Below are 21,054 nucleotides of genomic sequence, written 5' to 3'. Positions count from 1 at the left end.
CGGTCTCAGTGCCTGGAGACCGGTAAATCCCACTTCACCCAGAGCCCTGTAAAAAGGGATGGGGAAGGAATCAGCATGTGGGCTCCTGCCGCCGTACCCGCAATGGGTACCTCAACCTTACAAACACCTCCGACATACAGTGGGGTGAGAAGGGAGCATGCTGGGGACACTATATGTGTCCTCTTTTCTTCCATCCGACATAGTCAGCAGCTGCTGCTGACTAAAAAGTGGAGCTATGCGTGGATGTGTTGCCTCCTTCGCACAAAGCACAAAACTGGTGAGCCAGTGATCCCACTGGGGGTGTATAGCCAGAAGGGGAGGGGCCTTACACTTTTAAGTGTAATACTTTGTGTGGCCTCCAGAGGCAATAGCTATACACCCAATTGTCTGGGTCTCCCAATGGAGCGACAAAGAAAAGGAGTTATTGGCAGCCCATAGCTGCCAATAAGTCCTAGATTAATCATGTCAGGCGTCTATGAGACACCCTCCATAATTAATCTGTAAATTACAGTAAATAAACACACACACACCCGAAAAATCCTTTATTATAAATAAAAAACACAAACACATTCCCTCATTACCAATTTATTAACCCCGACAAACCCTCCATGTCCGGCGTAATCCAGCATGCTCCAGCGTCGCATCCAGCTCTGCTGCATGCAGGTGACCGGAGAAGCAGCAGACACCGCCGCTCCGGTCACCTCCATGCAGCTAATGAAGGCAGCCGCGCGATCAGCTGAGCTGTCACCGAGGTTACCCGCGGCCACCTCAGTGACAGCTCAGCTGATCGCGCTACTGCATGGAGCCGGCGGCAGGAGCGTGGAGCCGGCGGCAGGAGCGTGGAGCCGGCAGGAGCGTGGAGCCCGGGACTTTCAGCGGCGGCGGCGGTGGCAGTGAGAGGGGTCCATCTCCCCTGTGCGTGCACGCTGGGGACAGCGGTATTTCGGGGAACACGGAGGACGGGACTATCAGCGGCGGCGGCAGCGAGAGGGGGATGGACATTGGCAGCTAAAAACATTGATTTTTCCCTCTCGCTGCCGCCGCTGCTGATAGTCCCGTCCTCCACATCATCTCCCCTGTGCGTGCACGCTGGGGACAGTGGTACTTCGGGGAACACGTGGAGGACGGGGACTATCAGCGGCGGCAGCAGCGAGAGGGAAAAATCAATGTTTTCAGCTGCCAATGTCCATCCCCCTCTCGCTGCCGCTGCTGATAGTCCCGTCCTCCACATCATCTCCCCTGGGGACAGCGGTACTTCGGGGAACACATGGAGGACGGGACGGGACCACTTGCCTGACCTCACTTCCTGACAAATCACCTGCGTTTTTGCTAGCAAAAACGCAGGTAAAAGGCAGGTAAAATGCACCACTTGTGATTAGCATGCATTTTTCCTGCGTTTTTGATGCCCTCATTGATTTTAATGGGTGACAAATGTTGACAAAAACGCAGGAAGAATGAACATGCTGCATTTTTTTTGTCACAAACTTTTGACAAAAAAAACGCTGACAAATAAACTGCAGTGTGCGCATGACAAATCTGACTTCTCATAGACTTTGCTGGGAAGTCAGATGTCAGAAAGTTCAGCTGACAAAACTGCAGCCAAAAAAGCAGCAAAAAAGCAGGAAAAAAAGCAGCGTGCGCATGTAGCCTTAAGGCTATGTTCACACACTGCGTTTTTTACCTGCGTTTTGGGTCCGTTTTTGCTGCAGAAATTTCTTGAGAAATTCTTGTAACCTTTCTGCAGACATTCCCCAGCAAAACCTATGGCAAAAAAAATTAGCTGTGCACACACTGCGTTTTTTTCTTAAGAAAATTCTTTCAGTAGATTTTCTTAAGAAAAAGAATGAGCATGTCACTTCTTTTCTGCAGCTAACTGCGTTTTTTGCCATAGATAATTGGCACAATAACGCAGGGAGCAACCAGCGGTAAAAACGCACCAAAAACGGACCGAAAACGCACCAAAAACGCACCGAAAACGCGGCAAAAACGCAGGTGCGTTTTTGGTGCGTTTTTTAACACAGGTGCACTCTTAAGAAATTTCTTAAGAAATTTCTTAAGAAAAATCATTTTTCTAGTGTGAACATAGCCTTAGGGTGTTTTATATGACAATACAGCACAGATGAACGCTAAAAAAAATTTTAAGCTGATGTTGGACAACTCCTTTAACCTTTTGCAAACATCCAGAAGGGGAAGAGAGGAGTGATGTCAGACACGTGAGACATTTTTACTGCAGTCGTTATGAGAATTAGCAGTACACTAGGTTTTTGATGGCAAATTTCAGCAGCTACTGCCTCGAATGTTTAAAAGTGGAAAAAATCAAATCTTATTAAATTATTTTTCATATTTTACTCTATTAAAAACAAATGTTTGGGTTTTTTTTTTCAAAACAATAAAACTTTAAATAGTTCTTGTTGAAAAAATTTTTTTGAAGACAACTTCCCTTTAAAATGCAACCTTTCAGCAGATTCATGCTGCTTGAACTATGTGCAAAGCACATACTTTGAAAAGCTGGTCAGGGACTGGGTCTCTCGGATGACTTGTCCAAGGAAAGAACCCAACAGCTCCTCCCTATGACTGACAAGTCTTTCTGTATGTGAGTGAATAGGGAGGGACTTGCCAGTCTCCGTGAGACGTAAGGGCAAAGTTTTGGAGTAAAACATTTATGACTGCAGCAAGATTGATATACAGCCGGTGGCCAGAAGCGTGAATCAGATAAGCTTCTGTTTAAGGAATTTGGTGCATCTAAGTACGGTGTCTTTTTCAAGATTAATGCAAGAAACCCCAATAATCTAGATGACACACTGGGAGTATTGTTAACTTTGGACCCCAAGATATTCATGAATAGTGGGCCATGCTGACAATGACTGACAGTTTCCTCTATTATTTTATCATGAAGAAAGCTGACAATAGGCCGAGAGAAATGGAAGCTTCAACTCACGAATGAAGAAAAAAAAAAATCTTAGAGTGTCAATCAATTGAATGAAAAGAGGACCTTAGGCTGCTTTCACACGTTTTTTTAACATGCGTCCTGAACGGTTTAACGCAAAAACGGATCCAGTGCAAATGCGTTTTCATTTCAATGCATTTGCAATGGACTTGCGTCAACATGCGTTCACCTGCATTTGCGTGCGTTATAGTGAAGATCCAGTGATTTGCAGTTTTTTAATTTTTTCAAAAACGCTACCAAATACTGCAAATTGCTGGATCCTGACTATACTGCATGCAAACGTATGTGAACGCTGGCATGCTGATAGACAGGATCCTGCTTGCTCTACTGAGCATGCCCAGAAACCAGCCTGGTGTGATCAGTCTCTCTCTCTCTCTCTCCCCCTCCCTCTATCCCCCCCACCTGAGAGCTCGTAACCAAGGTAAATATCGGGTACCAAGCAAGTTACCCGATGTTTACCTTGGTACCGTGTGCAGGGAGCCCGGCTCCTAGCAGCTGCAGACGCTTGTAACCAAGGTAAACATCGGGTATCCAAGCAAGTTACCCGTTGTTTACCTTGGTTACGAGCCTCTGCAGCTGTCAAATGCCGGCTCCCAGTCTCACGTTCAGTTACCCTCACTCCCGATCACGACTCCAATGCCCGCCCATAAACTTCAAGTGACAGTATCCTGCAAAATAACACATGCGTTTTTCTCTGCAAAAACAGGATCCGCTTCTGCAGCAAAAAAACGTTCATGACGCATGCTAAAAAAAAAACGTAGTGTGAAAGCAGCCTTACAACTTTTTTGTCTATTTAGTACTGGCTGATGAGGATGGACAGTGTTAGTGAGAGGAAGGCAAATACATCACTAATAATAATAATTTTATTCATTTATATTGCGTTATTGATTCCACAGCGCTTTACATACATCAGGAACACTGTCCCCATTGGGGCTCACAATCTAGAGTCCCTATCTGTATGTCTTTGGAGTGTGGGAGGAAACCGGAGAACCCGGAGGAAACCCACGCAAACATTGGGAGAACATACAAACTCCTTGCAGAGGGTGTCCTTGGTGGGATTTGAACACAGGACCCTAGCGCTGCGAAGCAACAGTGGTAACCACTGAGCCACCGTGCCGCCTCACTCAGCAGTATTTTTATGCCAGAAGAGAGGTCGTATATACAGTGATTATAGAATGTAGAATTGAGTGCAAACCTGCAAAAATGAAGAAATAAATTGTATCCTAAAAGGTTCCTTTATGGACAGTTTTTACATGGCTTTTTTGATGGAAATGACTGAAGATAAGCATGTTTTCCCCGGAGTCTCATTTTACTGGGAAGTGAGGTCAGACCGATGACCTGTGAATAGCTTACTGTAGAAAAATGTGGAATCTGGGTTTTTTCATTTTACAGACTATGACACACATCGATTTTCCAGGCTTAGTGGAGGCGTTGTGGAATTCTCTCATGGGAAAGTTAAAAAAAAAATTCAATTGAGGTGCTTTAAGGGGAACATTTAACTACTTGTCAGACTGAAGATTAAAAATGTTTCTCCTTACTTATCAAACAAACAACAGTTCTAATAAACTCAAGCGATTATCACTATGTGACAGAAAATGCTCCATACAGATGCAAAACAAAAAAAACAACCTACAGCAGGATGGGTATGCAAATATGATAAATAACTGCAATGCAGATACATCTGCTACTCCACTTACAGATTTAAAGGAATCTGTCAGCAGGCTTTTGATATGTAATCTAAGAGCAGCATGATGTAGGAACAAAGAGCCTGATTCCAGCGATTGACACTTACTGGACTGCTTGGTGCAGTTCTGATAAAATCCCTATGTTCCCTGCTGTAGATGTAGCAGTTCTCAGAATGTGGAACCCTGTATAACGCCACCAGCACCCCTTATCGGCAGCTGTGTACACTGTACATAGTCCGCAAGCTGTCAATCAATGGTGGGGGCGGTATTATACGCAACAGTTGGCTAGGAGACACAAAACACCTAGTCTGGCAGTTATAATCTCCTGCTAATAAAACACTGATTGTACTGAAACACCAAGCAGTCTAATAAGTGACGAATCCAAAAGGATGAATCATTTGCGCCAAAGAGTTACTGAACCAAGTGTGCTTATATTGTAGTACTAGAAATAATGGGTATGTATGACAGCCTCTTAACTTGCAGATAAATCTTCTTAAACCCTTCAAAATATTCTCTTAAAAGAACTTAAAACACATATAAAAGATACATCTTTGCAACATCTGATCAAACCTAGAGGGTACTTGGATTAAACAAATCACAGATCATGTTCACTAATTAACATGCAGCACAAAGTTTGATTGTGTATTACCGCATGTAACGTACCACAGTTCAGTGTCAGCCGGCGGGGTACCTTTAGGGAACCCAAGTCAGAAATATGGAGTCCAGTATGAATGGCGCCCCAGCCAATACGGCTCGTTCGCAGGATGAAAAACTATGTATCCCACCTGTTTCCTCATTGAGACAGTGTTGTGTGATGTCATGTTCTAAATACAGAGAGTTTCAGAAATGACAATTTCCTGATATGTAAAGTGCACCAAATCACTAGGATTTTCCTATATAACCTGAAGCCAGTGATATACAGGCGCTATCAGGCTGATTCTATACATACCTTTTGTTGTCAGCTCAGATGTTTAGGTTTTGAAACACAAACAATTAAAGTTTGTAAAATGAGCAGCATTTTGAATGACAGCAGCTGCCGATTAGCTGATAGCTGGGGTGGGGTATTCATAGTGATTCCCACAACCCTGCCTGTCCATCCTCCCAGTTATTTATTTATGCTCTTTCTATTGTAAAATTGTTTTACTAACTAGAAGGACCTGAGATGTCATAACCATGTGACCAGAAGGGGCGGGGCCTCAGCCAACAGTAACAATGTTGCTTCCTGGAATCAGCTATGTTGGCTGAGGCCCCGCCCCTTTTGGTCACATGGCTATGACATCAGCACAGGTCCTTCTATTCAGTTCGTAAAACGATTCTATAATAGAATAAGGATAAATAACAGGGGGGACGATGGATAGGCGGGGGGGCGAGAATCACTATGAACACCCACCCCAGCTATCAGCTGATTGGCAGCTGCTGTCATTCCAAAAGTTGCTCATTTTACAAACTTTACTTGCTTGTGTTTCAAAATGTATACATCCTAGCTGACAACTAAAGTTATGTATAGTATCAGCCTGATAGTGCCAGTATAGCACTGGCATTAGGTTATATAGGAAAATCCAGGTGATTGGTGCACTTTAAGTGACATCCCTGTAATCAGGCTTTCTACCCCTAGATTGTGATTCTCTCACAAAAAACAAAAAGGTTCTCCATCTGTATTATACTTTTAAAAAAGTCACACAGCTATCTTTGAAGAAAGTATTTAAGCCAAACTAGTCACCATTTCTTACTGATCGAGAGAGATAGAGTATATATATATATATATATATATATATATATATATATATATATATATATATATATATATATATATATATATATATATATATATATATATATACGCACACACATACATATAAATATATAATGAATTTCTTTAAAACTGATTGTATAATAGGTATCAGAAAATAAACATTAAAACAGTCTGCATTTACTAGAAGCAATGTACAACAAGAAGTACGGAGATTCATTTTTATATGTGTTCTGCTCACTTATAACAACATATTGATGGACTTACCAGTGCAGTCTCATGGGTCTGGGGATGTTTGAAGTTTACTATTTCCAATGATAGATGCTTCTTCATGCGGGCAACATCTGCTTCCCTTGCTGCCAGTAGCAAAGAATGACCCTTAAATTCATCTACGGTGAAAGAAGAATAGATTAAATAAAAGTGTGAGCAACCGGATATACCGAGCCAACAAGATGAGCAGTATATGCTTTATGTAGCAGGGTATTAAGCATCCGTCCAGGTAAACTCTTCCACTGTCTAACATCCGGTGTGGAGGGCTCACTGCAGTATAGAACCAAGGAACAATAATGGCTGAGCGTTGAACATCGTCTCTGTAGCTATCCCACCCAGCATTAGGCTTCCTTACTACAAGTTTGATGACAGATCTGCCATAACTCAATGCTGTGATGGACAGTAAGTGCTGAAGAGGGTAATAGTGGTGTACTTAGAGGATATGGCCAAGAGGTAGCACCTTCATCGTAATACATACACATTTCTTATAGCTTATAGTAACCTAGTAGTTTTGTGCCACGAACGATTGCCAGAACAAATCATCCACTTACAAGTTAAAGGGGTTGTCCACTACTTGAACACCCCTACTCATTCCCCATATTCTGAAACAGAAAAAGAAAAAAGCCTCTGGTGCAGCCGCAGTTTCAGTGATGTCTGAAGCCGCATTCCCGGGGTCCACGTGACATTATGATTCGTGGGCTCCACTACCAATCAGCGCTTCTGTATCCCCCCCGCCTCTGGACATTTGAGCAGGATGTGAGCGCCGCACTGACTTCCTGCTCAAACATCCAAAGGTGGGGAGAAGCCGGCGCTGATTGGTAGCGGGGCCTACGTCTCATAACGTCACGTGGACCCCAGGAACGTGGCTTCAGACATCATTGGAACCATGGCCGCACCGGAGGGAGTACAAGCTTATTGATTTTTGTAACAACCCCTTTAACAACTAGAAATTCTTCTACGGTAGGAAATTTAAGCAAACACACTAGCCCCAGAAATAACCTACAGTCCGCTAACCCTATAAAATCTATAGGGTATATACAGTATATATGGTGAGAGAACGATGGAAACGTCAGAACTCACATGCTAATCGCTCCTTTAACTGTGGTGTTGGGGCCAAATCAACAGCACTTTTATTGTGACAGTTAATCATGTGGGGGTCCGCGCCATAACTGAGCAGGAGGGAGCAGACCTCCACACGGTTCTTAGAGGACGCTTCATGCAGAGGAGTGAACTGCCACAGGTCCATTGCATTCACACAGGCACCATGCTGAAAGACAAAATGCATGACTAGTTATATATAATGTATGGCTGTACATCCATGCAACCCCTGCAGCCAGTCACTGGTCTTAGCTGTCCCAAGCCATACACAACAGTACCCCAATGAGACTGGTGATTGGCTGCAGAGAGGCTACAAGGATATACAGCATGCCATCACTCAAGGAAAGTAAGCAAAGGCATCAGAGCACTTTACCTCTAGAAAAGTAAGGGATTTTACAAGTTGTATTCTGTATTCCTACACTTAGTTTATTTCATAGACTCTGAAATCCCCTTCATCATTCAGTACTGTTAAACCGGTGGTCTGAACTTAAGCTATTACCTCGCCCCTGGATAGTGGACAACATGCTGGTCACTGGGGTCCGGGGAGCGCAGCTCTGAGTTAGAACAATGTCTGTATTGATGTATAAGGCCTAAGACTCACGGGATGAAAATCGGAGCGAGTGGAATGCGATAAAATATTACAATCCACTTGGACCAATATTACTCTATGAGCCAGCACCAATGAGCGATTATTTTCTCAGCCCTAATCGGACCGAGAAAACAGTCGCAGCATACTGGGGGTGCAATGCGATCCTTGTTTCTGCCGCACCCATTTAAGTCTATGGGGCGAGAGAAAAATTGCACTGCACTCGCAGTACACCAGTGTAATGCGAGTGCAGGACGAGAATGGCAATAGCCGGTAACGGAGAAAAGAGATAAATCCCTCCCTCTCAACTGCCGGCCCGCCCCCCACAGCTGTGGTCCGATCGCATGATCAGACCTCACTTGCATGGCACTCGTCTCCCGCTGTGCTGCCAGCGTCAGCCGAGTGTCATGCGAGGATCGCAGTAGTGCCCCGTGCTCACCCTCTATATCACCCTGCCTGCGGATCAGATAACATTCTCACCATGGCAGGTTCTCAATAAGTGACAAACAATAAATCACAGTTACCTTAACAAGAAGTTCTGTCACTTCATAGTGGCCGTAAGAACAAGCATTGTGAAGAGGCACCAAATCCCTAGAAAAAGCAAAGGGAATAAGCACTGATCTCCGTACAGCACAATTCATGCACCCAACATAGCAATGCAGCACTTTCCAGCTCTATGATGGAATCTCTTACAGTAATAGTTGTCAGTAACGCTACAATTATTCCCGGCTATTTTATAACCACAAAGCCCTAATCCTTGTGGGTAAAGTCAGTGTTAAACTACAATAATTTCAGAAAATGCTGAAATAAACAGATGGAGAAATGTGCTGTGGTCTCCATTTCTACGGGGACATCACACATTTACAGCTGACCTAAATCTGAGCTCCCCTAGGAATACGGGGGGAGGGGAATCTGTATCCAGGTAATCAGCACGATGCGCAGCACATTATTATCCATACACATCGTGCTCACTACAAGATGCTCAATCTGGGTCTACATCTTAATACGAGTCCCCGGAGATCAGAAGACAACGGCACAATCCATCAGATATCCAAAACGTGCTTTATTTAATCCAAGAAGTCCATTAAAAAGCGGGGAGAGCGGGGTGCAGGCCCCCAGGGGACGACGGCCGTTTCGCACCTCCTAGTGCTTCCACAGGCCTGCACCCGGCTCTCTCCCCGCTTTTTAATGGACTTTTTCGATTAAATAAAGCACGTTTTGGCTACCGAATGGATTGTGCCGTTGTCTTCTGATCTCCTGGGACTCATATTGGCATTATATTCCCTCTTCAATGTGCACCCGTGAGTGACAAGTGTGCTATTGGATAAAGACCCGAGCATTACCTAGTCCTTCCCCATACCATTTCAAGGTGTAACGCGGTGGTGCAGAACCGCATCCGTTTTTGTATACTATTTGGGTCTACATCTTAACATACGGGATATTTTCCTGAAGCTTCATAGCCGTGAGACAAGATTTCAGATGAAAAATATGATGCAGCTTTGTTATAATATTACAGGGTTTCCATCATTAAATACTATAGGGAATCCATCAGCTCAATCTACCCACTCAAACCAATTACACCATTGCATAGGTTAGAAAACTAAAAATGAATCCATAGTTTTTAAAAAATAAAAACCCTGCACCACTATGTAAAGGAGTGTGCAGTGGTCTGGGCAGGATGGAGAACATGCACTGCCTTGCTACCAGTGCCATCCGCAGCCTAGCTCCGTCCTACACCAGCTGATTGACATGTGGCAGCAGTGCTGGCTGTCAATTATATTCTGCCATCCTATGGCAGCCATGACCACAAGCAATCAAGAAACTGGAGATATTTATATTGAAAAAAACGTCAGAAAACATAGGGAATGTGTGAGGTAAATCCTGGGATATGAAGAGGAATTATGACTAGAAGTCATAATTGCTCTCATCACTCCCTGGCAGTGCCCCCCCTCCCTTCTTGTTCTCAAATGTCCAGCATCTGTGGAGGTGTCACATCCCACTTACACCTCCAACAGCCATCTCCTCTGATATGGAGATGAGATGATGTGAGGACAATGGACACAGGATGACTCCCTGCCGTCACCCTGTAACAAGAGTTGTATCTCATTAGCAAGGCTTGGAAGTAGCCAGACAGAACGACTCCAGTAAAAAATGGTTCATATCTCGCAAGCCATATCTCCGATAAATATGGCAACCATAAAAATGGTGTTTGCGCAGGCGGACGATGCTGGCACACCTTTTTTATGGAAGGGGGAGCTTGGGAAATACCCCAGGCGTGATATCAGCCATATGGGAACTCGTAGACAGGTCATGAGTCCCCTCGTTCTGTAGCTAAATTCATAACTGTCACAATGAGAGCATTGGCGTCCGCCTACGACGCTCCCAGGCAAAGTTATGGCCAATATCCCCTTTGCTGGATAATTCTGATCCATGCAGGGGGAGTGGCAGTGCTTCCCTGTGAGGTCACTAAGGTAGGAGGGGACCTGGATCTGCCCAGGTTGATAACCCTACTTCGGCCATTTTCCAGGGTTCTTCTGCTCGGGGGCCTGGTTGGGAAAGACCTGTGAGGGAGTTCCTGGAAACCTGGTCTACAGCGCCCCCCTGTGGCCAGACGCACAAGGTAACTGATTGAACTGTGTATGCCTGTTTGTAACCCATGCTTTGATTGTAACTGTACTCTGACATATGTATATTCTGTAGATTCCCTATTGTATATATTGTAGTTTCTAGTGTGCTTTAGGCTGATTAAATTATATAATTAATCTTGGGCTGTTCTGTTATCTCGATCTTGAATCCCACGTCTGTGTGTTCGGCTAATAGTTACCGTAAATCGGTTGGTGGCAGCGAATTGTGCCAAGGATTATTGGGGGGAGGCCAGTGAGATTCGGGGAGATTTTATATATTCCGCCCGCGGAGGTCGGGGGAATATATACCTTACTCTCACCGGGGACCCTTCAATAATCGGCATAAGTAGTATAGCGGCCTCCTTGCTTATGGTCGGGCAATTCCATAATTGGCCTGACTATAAGAGGGGCGCTAGAGAGCGCGTCACGTGCTCTGTCTGTCGGTCGGGAGGTATAAAGGAGGGGTGACCCCCACTTGTTACCCCCCGATTGTGACGTACTGGTAGCCAGCGCGGGGGATTTCTGAGTGACCCCCCCCGGTGGTTTGTGACATATTGGTGGCATAGCGGTGGGATCGAGATAATAGTGTGTGTGAGTGTGAGACCCATACTCCCAGACACTAAAGACTGCCTGCAGCAGCTGTGGCTGCTGGGGTCTTCAGACTAGCTCAACACTAGAGTGTCAGAGTGCAGATACTGTAAGGTGTGTGGAGGCATCAGGTGTCAGTTCTGTGTCAGTGACCAAAAGTCTGCAAGAATGGCTGATGGCACCAGGAGCAGAGCTATGCAACTGGCCAATGCTAAAGCAGGAGCCGAAGAGAGGGAGGACGGTGCTGTGGGCAGTAATGAGGAGGTTGCCCACGAGTCCTCCAGGAGCTCGACGCCAGAAAACCGTTCTGCAGAGAACAGCGCACAAGCTGGCAATTATGGACAAGATGAGGAGCAGCTCACCCAAGGGTCCTCAACGAGCCAGATGCCAGCCCTCCGCTCTGCAATGGACAGTGAATCACCAGGCTCCGCAGCGGGCCGCAGATCACCACGTGCCATTCCACCGAGCCTGGGAGGCTCGGATAGCCTTCTTCAAATGGCTATGGCCCTTCTCCAGGCTGGAGACCAGGAGGGCTACAAGGGACTCCTGGCAGAGCGCAGGGCAGAGCGGCAAGCAGCGCGTGAGGCTGAGGCTGCGGAGCGGCAGGCAGCGCGTGAAGAGCGCCAGGCAGAGCGTGACTACCAGCTGCAGCTAGCTCAGCTCCGGCCCTCATCAGCCACACGTGACCTTCAAGACACCAAACTTCCAAAGGTCCGTGTTGAGGACTTCCCAGTGCTGGAGAAGGATGGAGACTTGGACTCTTTCTTGACTGCTTTTGAACGGACTTGCTTGCAGCACCATCTGAACAAGGACCAGTGGGCCAAATACCTGACCCCCCGTTTAAGGGGTAAGGCCCTGGATATCCTTGGGGACTTGCCTGCTGAGGCAGATCAGGGCTACGACACCATCAAGCGGGCCCTGATCCAACAGTACAACCTCACCCCGGAGTCCTACCGCAAGAAGTTCCGGAGCCTACAGAAGGGACCAAAGGACTCCTGGGCTGACCACAGGCGGGCACTTGCCCGAGCTGCCGACCACTGGACCCAAGGCCTGCAGCTTTCCACCGGACCGGAGATCCTGGACTTGTTCATCACGGAGCAACTCTTGTGGAACTGCCCTGAGGATCTCCGCCAGTTCATCCGAGACCAGAAGCCAAAGGGGTCCACGGCTACAGCTGCCCTGGCCGATGACTACACCAACAATCGTGCTCCTGAGGCCAGGAGAGCAGCCACCAGCAGCACCTGGAGAGGGGGTAAGATGAATTCTACGACTGCCCCACCTGCCCCTAGACTGCAGGGGGTGTCCCCCTCAACTCCCCTCTCCAGGCCCGTGGCAGAACCAAGACGGTGCCACCAGTGCAACCTACCTGGACACTTCAAGGCCATGTGCCCTCAGCGTCCCAAGGCCCCGGCTCCGTCCCCGTCCCAAGGGCCGCCCAAGGTGTATTGTGTGGGTGGGGGTGGTGGTAGGTCCCTGGACAGCTTCCAACCTGTCACCGTCGGCCGGTCTGTGACCATAGGACTGCGAGACAGCGCCTCGGAGGTGACTCTGGTGCGGCCTGAGATGGTGTCCCCCCAAGACTTGATCCCTGGAAAAACCCTCGCTGTCTCCGGGATTGGAGGCATTGACCCGGCGCTGCCTGTTGCTGACATTTATGTGGACTGGGGCGCAGGGCGAGGGGTGAGGGAGGTGGGGGTAACTGATCGGATCCCCGCAAACGTGCTACTTGGGACAGATTTGGGGCAGATAACCTCCCAGTTTGGGCCCCAACCAAGGGCTGAACCTTCAGCCAGTACTGACATGACTCCTGACAATGTTAATGTGTTATCTATGAATGATGTAAGGGAGGAGGGAGTGAACTCTGATATTTCTGCTTGCACAGACACCATAGACACACTCGCAGCTGCAGCTGTGACAGGAGGGGAGGGGGTCAGAGAAAGGTGTGACGATGCCTCTACAAGTAACCAGCCTGTGAGCTGGGATCTGTTGCCCTCTGCAGGGATAAACAGAGAGCAGGGTGCTGCAGGGGGAGGACCAGTGTGTGGGGTGGGGGCTACCACAGCAAATGTGGGGTCCCCAGAGATTTCACAGCGGGGTTCTGTTGCTGCAGGAGGGGAACAGGCAGGTGAGATTGGGGCCGGTCCAGGAGCGGAAGTGCTCCCAGGTAAGATCTCGGTGCATGGTTCCCCCACAACCGGGGTGTCAGGAAGCCAGGTAGGTCTGCCTGAACCGGCGACTTGGTCAGGAACGGAGGAGGAGCAGGCACGACCCACGGTCGCAGCGGCTGTGGCCGCTGTCACCCGCAGTGGGAGTGCTGGAAGCCAAGGGGCCTCCCGGAGGTCCGATAGCTCTTCCCCTTCTGACCAAGTGGCAGCCGAGTCAGGTGGAGGCCAGGACACAGGTCCCGGGGTACTGACCGAAGATGTGACAGTCTCGTCGATTCTGGCCACATCTGGTCAGGGGTTTCAGGCAGCGTTAGAAGCTGACGACAGCCTGAAAGCTCTAAAGGAGCAGGCGGCACAGCCTCCCTCGGACTCGGACCCGGAGCGAGTGGTCTGGGACCAAGGACGGCTGTACCGGGCCACGGTCCAGCAGGGTTCACCGGAGGCGTGGCCCAGGGACCGACAGTTGGTGGTACCCTATCCGTTCCGGACGGAGTTGTTGCGGATCGCACATGAGATTCCGATGGCCGGACACCTAGGGATCGCTAAGACCAAGGCCAGGTTAAACCAGCATTTCTACTGGCCAAAAATGGGGGCCGATGTGGCTGCCTACTGCCGTTCGTGTGAAACCTGTCAGAGAGTGGGGAAGGCGGGGCCACACCCCAAAGCCCCACTAGTATCTCTGCCAATCATCGATGAGCCTTTCAGGAGGGTGGCTGTGGATCTGGTCGGCCCGCTGGCCATCCCCAGCAGCTCCGGGAAACGCTTCATACTGACGGTAGTTGACTATGCCACCCGGTACCCAGAAGCAGTGGCCTTGTCGTCCATTCGGGCTGACAAGGTGGCCACCGCATTGCTGGAGATTTTCTCCCGAGTGGGTTTTCCCCAGGAAATGCTCACCGACCGGGGGACCCAATTCATGTCCCAGCTGATGGAGACCCTCTGTAAGCAAGTCCAGGTGCGACATCTGGTGGCCAGCCCGTACCATCCACAGACTAATGGCCTGTGCGAGCGGTTCAATGGCACCTTAAAGCAGATGCTTAAGATGTTGGTCGACTCCCATGGGCGTGACTGGGAGCGGTATCTCCCACACCTGTTATTTGCTTACCGGGAGGTTCCACAGGCCTCAACAGGATTCTCACCGTTTGAGCTCCTGTACGGGCGACGTGTGCGGGGCCCCCTGGCTCTGGTGAAAGAGGCTTGGGAAGGGGATTTGGCCACCCCTGGAGTGTCGGTCATCGAGTATGTCATGCGCTTCCGGGACAAAATGCAGGCCTTGACGCAACTGGTACACGACAATATGGCTCAAGCCCAGGCCGATCAGAAGCGTTGGTACGACCAGAACGCTTGTGAGAGGACCTACCAAGTGGGTCAAAAGGTGTGGGTACTGGTCCCCGTACCACAGGACAAGCTTCAGGCAGCCTGGGAAGGCCCATACCTCGTGTACCAGCAGCTCAACCCTGTAACGTACCTGGTCACCCTGGACCCCGCCCGTGGAAGGCGAAAGCCCTTCCATGTGAACATGATGAAGGCACATCATGAGCGGGAGGCATGTGCGCTCCCCGTGTGCAACCTGCCCGAGGAGGGAGAAGCGGAAACCCTCTTGGATATGCTAGCCCAGGTTAGGGCAGGCGGATCCATTGAGGATGTGGAGGTTGGCCACCAGCTCTTGGAGGACCAACGGTCCCAGCTGTGGGCCACCCTCCTCCCCTTCCGGGGGTTGTTTACCAACCAGCCCGGAAGGACTGACTTGGCTGTCCATCACGTGGACACTGGGGATCATCCCCCGATCCGGCGTTCAGCATATCGGGTCTCCCTGGAGGTGCAGCAACACATGCGCCAGGAGATTGACGAGATGCTGGAGCTGGGGGTGATCCAGGCATCCAACAGCGCTTGGGCCTCGCCTGTAGTCCTCGTCCCTAAGAAGGACCGAACCACTCGGTTCTGCGTGGACTACAGGGGGCTCAATGCTGTCACGGTCGCCGATGCGTACCCAATGCCACGCATCGATGACCTGCTCGATCAGTTGGCCGGGGCTCAGTACCTGACCATCATGGACCTGAGCCGGGGATATTGGCAGATCCCCCTGACTCGCAAGGCCAGGGAACGCTCTGCCTTTATTACCCCATTTGGACTGTACGAGTCCACGGTGATGCCATTCGGGATGAGGAATGCCCCTGCCACTTTCCAGCGGATGGTCAACACCCTGCTCAAGGGACTTGAAGGGTACGCGGCCGCGTACCTGGATGACATTGCCGTCTTCAGTCCCACCTGGGAGGACCACCTAGAGCATCTAGCACAGGTGCTCAGGCGGATCCACCGGGCAGGTTTGACCATCAAGCCGGGAAAGTGTCAGCTGGCCATGAGCGAGGTCCAGTACCTCGGTCACCGGGTAGGTGGGGGAACGCTGAAGCCCGAGCCTGAGAAAGTGGAGGCCATCGCATCCTGGCCCACCCCCAGGACCAAGAAGCAGGTGATGTCCTTCTTGGGGACCGCTGGGTACTATAGGAGGTTTGTTCCATGCTATAGTAGCCTGGCAAAGCCCTTGACGGACCTCACCAAGAAGAAGCTGCCCTCTGCAGTCGATTGGACAGTGGACTGCGAGACAGCCTTCCGGGCCCTAAAGGACGCCCTGTCCAGCCCGCCCGTGCTACAGGCAGCCGACTTCACGCGGCCGTTTGTAGTACAGACCGACGCCAGTGACTTCGGCCTCGGTGCGGTGCTCAGCCAGGTGGACTCTGCGAGCCAAGAGCACCCAGTCTTGTACCTGAGCAGGAAGCTGTTACCAAGGGAAGTGGCCTATTCTACAATGGAGAAGGAGTGCCTGGCCATAGTGTGGGCCCTGCAGCGTCTGCAACCCTATCTATACGGGCGCCACTTCATCGTGGAGACGGACCACAATCCCCTCAGCTGGTTGCACACCGTCTCTGGGACGAATGGGCGATTGTTGCGATGGAGCCTTGCGCTCCAGCAATACGACTTCACCATTCGCCACAAAAGGGGCCGTGACCACGGTAACGCAGACGGGCTGTCCCGACAAGGAGAGGTCGCGGACGGGCGCACGGGGGAACACCGGAGTGTGCTGCCCCCTAGCGCCCTCAAAAGGGGGGAGGTGTGAGGTAAATCCTGGGATATGAAGAGGAATTATGACTAGAAGTCATAATTGCTCTCATCACTCCCTGGCAGTGCCCCCCCTCCCTTCTTGTTCTCAAATGTCCAGCATCTGTGGAGGTGTCACATCCCACTTACACCTCCAACAGCCATCTCCTCTGATATGGAGATGAGATGATGTGAGGACAATGGACACAGGATGACTCCCTGCCGTCACCCTGTAACAAGAGTTGTATCTCATTAGCAAGGCTTGGAAGTAGCCAGACAGAACGACTCCAGTAAAAAATGGTTCATATCTCGCAAGCCATATCTCCGATAAATATGGCAACCATAAAAATGGTGTTTGCGCAGGCGGACGATGCTGGCACACCTTTTTTATGGAAGGGGGAGCTTGGGAAATACCCCAGGCGTGATATCAGCCATATGGGAACTCGTAGACAGGTCATGAGTCCCCTCGTTCTGTAGCTAAATTCATAACTGTCACAATGAGAGCATTGGCGTCCGCCTACGACGCTCCCAGGCAAAGTTATGGCCAATATCCCCTTTGCTGGATAATTCTGATCCATGCAGGGGGAGTGGCAGTGCTTCCCTGTGAGGTCACTAAGGTAGGAGGGGACCTGGATCTGCCCAGGTTGATAACCCTACTTCGGCCATTTTCCAGGGTTCTTCTGCTCGGGGGCCTGGTTGGGAAAGACCTGTGAGGGAGTTCCTGGAAACCTGGTCTACAGCGCCCCCCTGTGGCCAGACGCACAAGGTAACTGATTGAACTGTGTATGCCTGTTTGTAACCCATGCTTTGATTGTAACTGTACTCTGACATATGTATATTCTGTAGATTCCCTATTGTATATATTGTAGTTTCTAGTGTGCTTTAGGCTGATTAAATTATATAATTAATCTTGGGCTGTTCTGTTATCTCGATCTTGAATCCCACGTCTGTGTGTTCGGCTAATAGTTACCGTAAATCGGTTGGTGGCAGCGAATTGTGCCAAGGATTATTGGGGGGAGGCCAGTGAGATTCGGGGAGATTTTATATATTCCGCCCGCGGAGGTCGGGGGAATATATACCTTACTCTCACCGGGGACCCTTCAATAATCGGCATAAGTAGTATAGCGGCCTCCTTGCTTATGGTCGGGCAATTCCATAATTGGCCTGACTATAAGAGGGGCGCTAGAGAGCGCGTCACGTGCTCTGTCTGTCGGTCGGGAGGTATAAAGGAGGGGTGACCCCCACTTGTTACCCCCCGATTGTGACGTACTGGTAGCCAGCGCGGGGGATTTCTGAGTGACCCCCCCCGGTGGTTTGTGACAGAATGTGTAAACAATTATGGCAGAATATTGATCGCTCCGGCCATTGCTCCGTGCAGGCACTTGACAGCATATATGATAACAGATTATAGCACAAGTATAGGACACTTTTGGCCGCAGCAACACTGCATAAAGGGACTTGAACTTAAATATGGGAATCTTAACCATGAGAATTAAAGGAAAAAAAAAAAAAGGAGATTGTGATACTAGTTCTGCCAAGAAATCTTCTGGTCTAGACAGTAATTTTTCAAGCATATTTAGCAAAAAACGACTGAGCCTTGACTGATCTGCTTCCCATGGCATCCTGTATACAGATGATTCTTGATGGTTTTGCAGATCTTCCCATTATTACGGTTGGCAAAACATCTGATCACTCAAAAAGCCATTGGGCCTCCCACATGCAGCCACTAAGAACTCACATGGTCCAATGGAAAAAAGAGAATTTTGTTTACTTACCGTAAATTCTTTTTCTTATAGTTCCGTATTGGGAGACCCAGACAATGGGTGTATAGCTTCTGCCTCCGGAGGACACACAAAGTACTACACTAAAAAGTGTAGCCCCTCCCACTGAGCTTATACACCCCCGGGAGAACCAGATCTAGCCAGTTTAGTGCAAAAGCTGAAGGAGAATAGCCACCCACAAGTAAAAACAGAGCAAGAACCGGAACAACCGGAGACTCTGTCCACGACAACAGCCGGTGATAACACGCGGAACAAGAAATTGCCAACAGGCAACAGGGAGGGTGCTGGGTCTCCCAATACGGAACTATAAGAAAAAGAATTTACGGTAAGTAAACAAAATTCTCTTTCTTTATCGTTCCTATGGGAGACCCAGACAATGGGACGTCTCAAAGCAGTCCATGGGTGGGAATAAACAGAAAAAAACTAAGAAGTAGGCGGGGCCTAACTTCACAAATGGGCGACAGCCGCCTGAAGGATGCGTCTGCCCAAGCTCGCATCTGCCGAAGCATGAGCATGCACTTGGTAGTGCTTTGAAAAGGTATGCAGGCTAGTCCAAGTGGCAGCCTGACAGACTTGCTGAGCCCTAGCCTGGTGCCTGAAAGCCCAAGAGGCACCGACAGCTCTGGTCGAGTGTGCCTTTATCCCCGGCGGGGGAGGCACCTGAGAACACTGGTAGGCATCCGAAATGGTCGACCTAATCCAACGGGCTAAGGTCGGCTTAGAAGCAGAGAGGCCCTTACGCCGACCTGTGGTTAGCACAAAAAGAGAGGTGCACCGCCTAAGAACAGCGGTGCGAGACACATAGATCCGGAGCGCCCGCACCAGATCCAGAGTATGCAATGCTTTTTCAAAGCGATGAACAGGAGCCGGACAAAAGGAAGGTAGGGTAATGTCCTGGTTAAGGTGGAAAGGAGAGACCACCTTAGGAAGAAAGTCCGGAGTCGGACGGAGAACCACCTTGTCTTGATGAAAAACCAAAAAAGGTGACTCCGAAGAGAGCGCAGCCAAATCAGAGACTCTCCTGAGGGAAGTTATGGCCACTAGAAAGACCACTTTCTGTGAAAGACGAAACAAAGAAACCTCCCTAAGAGGCTCAAAGGGGGGTTTCTGCAATACCGTGAGGACCAAATTGAGGTCCCAGGGATCCAAGGGCCGCCGGTAAGGCGGAATGATGTGAGACGCGCCCTGCATGAAGGTGCGGACCTGAGCCAGCCGGGCGATACGCCGCTGGAACAGCACTGACAGAGCCGAGACTTGTCCCTTGAGAGAGTTGAGGGACAGTCCTAGCTGCAGACCGGACTGTAGAAAGGACAGAAGGGTCGGCAAGGAAAAAGGCCAAGGAGAATGGCCGGAAGAGCGACACCAGGACAGGAAAATTTTCCAAGTCCTGTGATAGATCTTGGCAGAGGAAGACTTACGGGCCCGAGTCATAGTGGAGATGACTTCAGGAGGAATACCAGAAGCCGTCAAGATCCAGGACTCAAGAGCCACGCTGTCAATCTGAGAGCCGCAGAATTCTGGCGGAAAAACGGACCTTGTGAGAGAAGGTCTGGACGGTCCGGAAGATGCCACGGCACCTCTACGGACAGATGGAGCAGGTCTGGGTACCAAGCTCGCCTGGGCCAGTGCGGAGCAATGAGGATGACTCGACGGCCCTCCATTCTGATCTTGCGCAGGACTCTGGGCAAGAGAGCTAGAGGGGGAAACACGTAGGACAGACGAAACTGGGACCAGTCTTGAACCAGAGCGTCCGCGGCGAATGCCTGAGGATCGTGGGAGTGAGCCACGTAAATCGGAACCTTGTTGTTGTGACGGGATGCCATTAGGTCCACGTCCGGAGTGCCCCACTTGCGGCAGATTGACTGAAACACTGCCGGGTGCAGGGACCACTCGCCACTGTCCACGGTTTGACGGCTGAGATAATCTGCCTCCCAGTTTTCCACGCCTGGGATGTGGACTGCGGATACGATGGACTTTGAGTCCTCCGCCCATTGAAGGATGCGTTGTACCTCCAACATTGCCAGGCGGCTGCGTGTCCCGCCTTGGTGATTGATGTAGGCAACCGCTGTCGCGTTGTCTGACTGGACTCGAATGTGCTTGCCCGCCAATAGGTGGTGAAAAGCTAGGAGAGCCAGAAGCACGGCTCTGGTTTCCAGCACATTGATCGAGAGTGCTGACTCGGCCGGAGTCCAAGTGCCCTGCGCTCGGTGGTGGAGACATACCGCTCCCCAGCCGGATAGACTGGCATCCGTGGTGAGGATCACCCAGGACGGGGCCAGGAAGGAGCGCCCCTGGGACAGAGAGAGGGGCCGAAGCCACCACTGAAGAGAGCTCCTGGTCTGTGGCGACAGAGCCACTAACCTGTGCAAGGAGGAAGGCCGCTTGTCCCAACAGCGGAGAATGTCCAGCTGCAGTGAACGCAGATGGAACTGGGCGAAGGGAACAGCCTCCATTGACGCCACCA

The 21,054-nt window shown here is 49.8% G+C and overlaps 1 protein-coding gene across 3 annotated transcripts in view; it reads right to left on the bottom strand.

The window, feature by feature from the left end:
• TNKS2 (tankyrase 2) overlaps positions 1-21,054 on the bottom strand; it is a 146,039-nt gene that overhangs the window by 96,478 nt on the left and 28,507 nt on the right. For all 3 annotated transcript variants that reach the window (XM_075348759.1, XM_075348762.1, XM_075348761.1), the window contains exons 7-9: positions 8,861-8,927; positions 7,733-7,919; positions 6,650-6,771 (exon numbers count right to left, since the gene is read on the bottom strand). In XM_075348759.1, coding sequence (XP_075204874.1) covers positions 6,650-6,771; positions 7,733-7,919; positions 8,861-8,927 — 376 coding nt within the window. The remainder of the gene's footprint in view (positions 1-6,649; positions 6,772-7,732; positions 7,920-8,860; positions 8,928-21,054) is intronic.

This window comes from Anomaloglossus baeobatrachus, chromosome 5 (genome assembly GCF_048569485.1).
Source record: "Anomaloglossus baeobatrachus isolate aAnoBae1 chromosome 5, aAnoBae1.hap1, whole genome shotgun sequence".
NCBI lineage: Eukaryota > Metazoa > Chordata > Amphibia > Anura > Aromobatidae > Anomaloglossus > Anomaloglossus baeobatrachus.
This window is presented reverse-complemented; position numbering and strand designations above follow the sequence as displayed.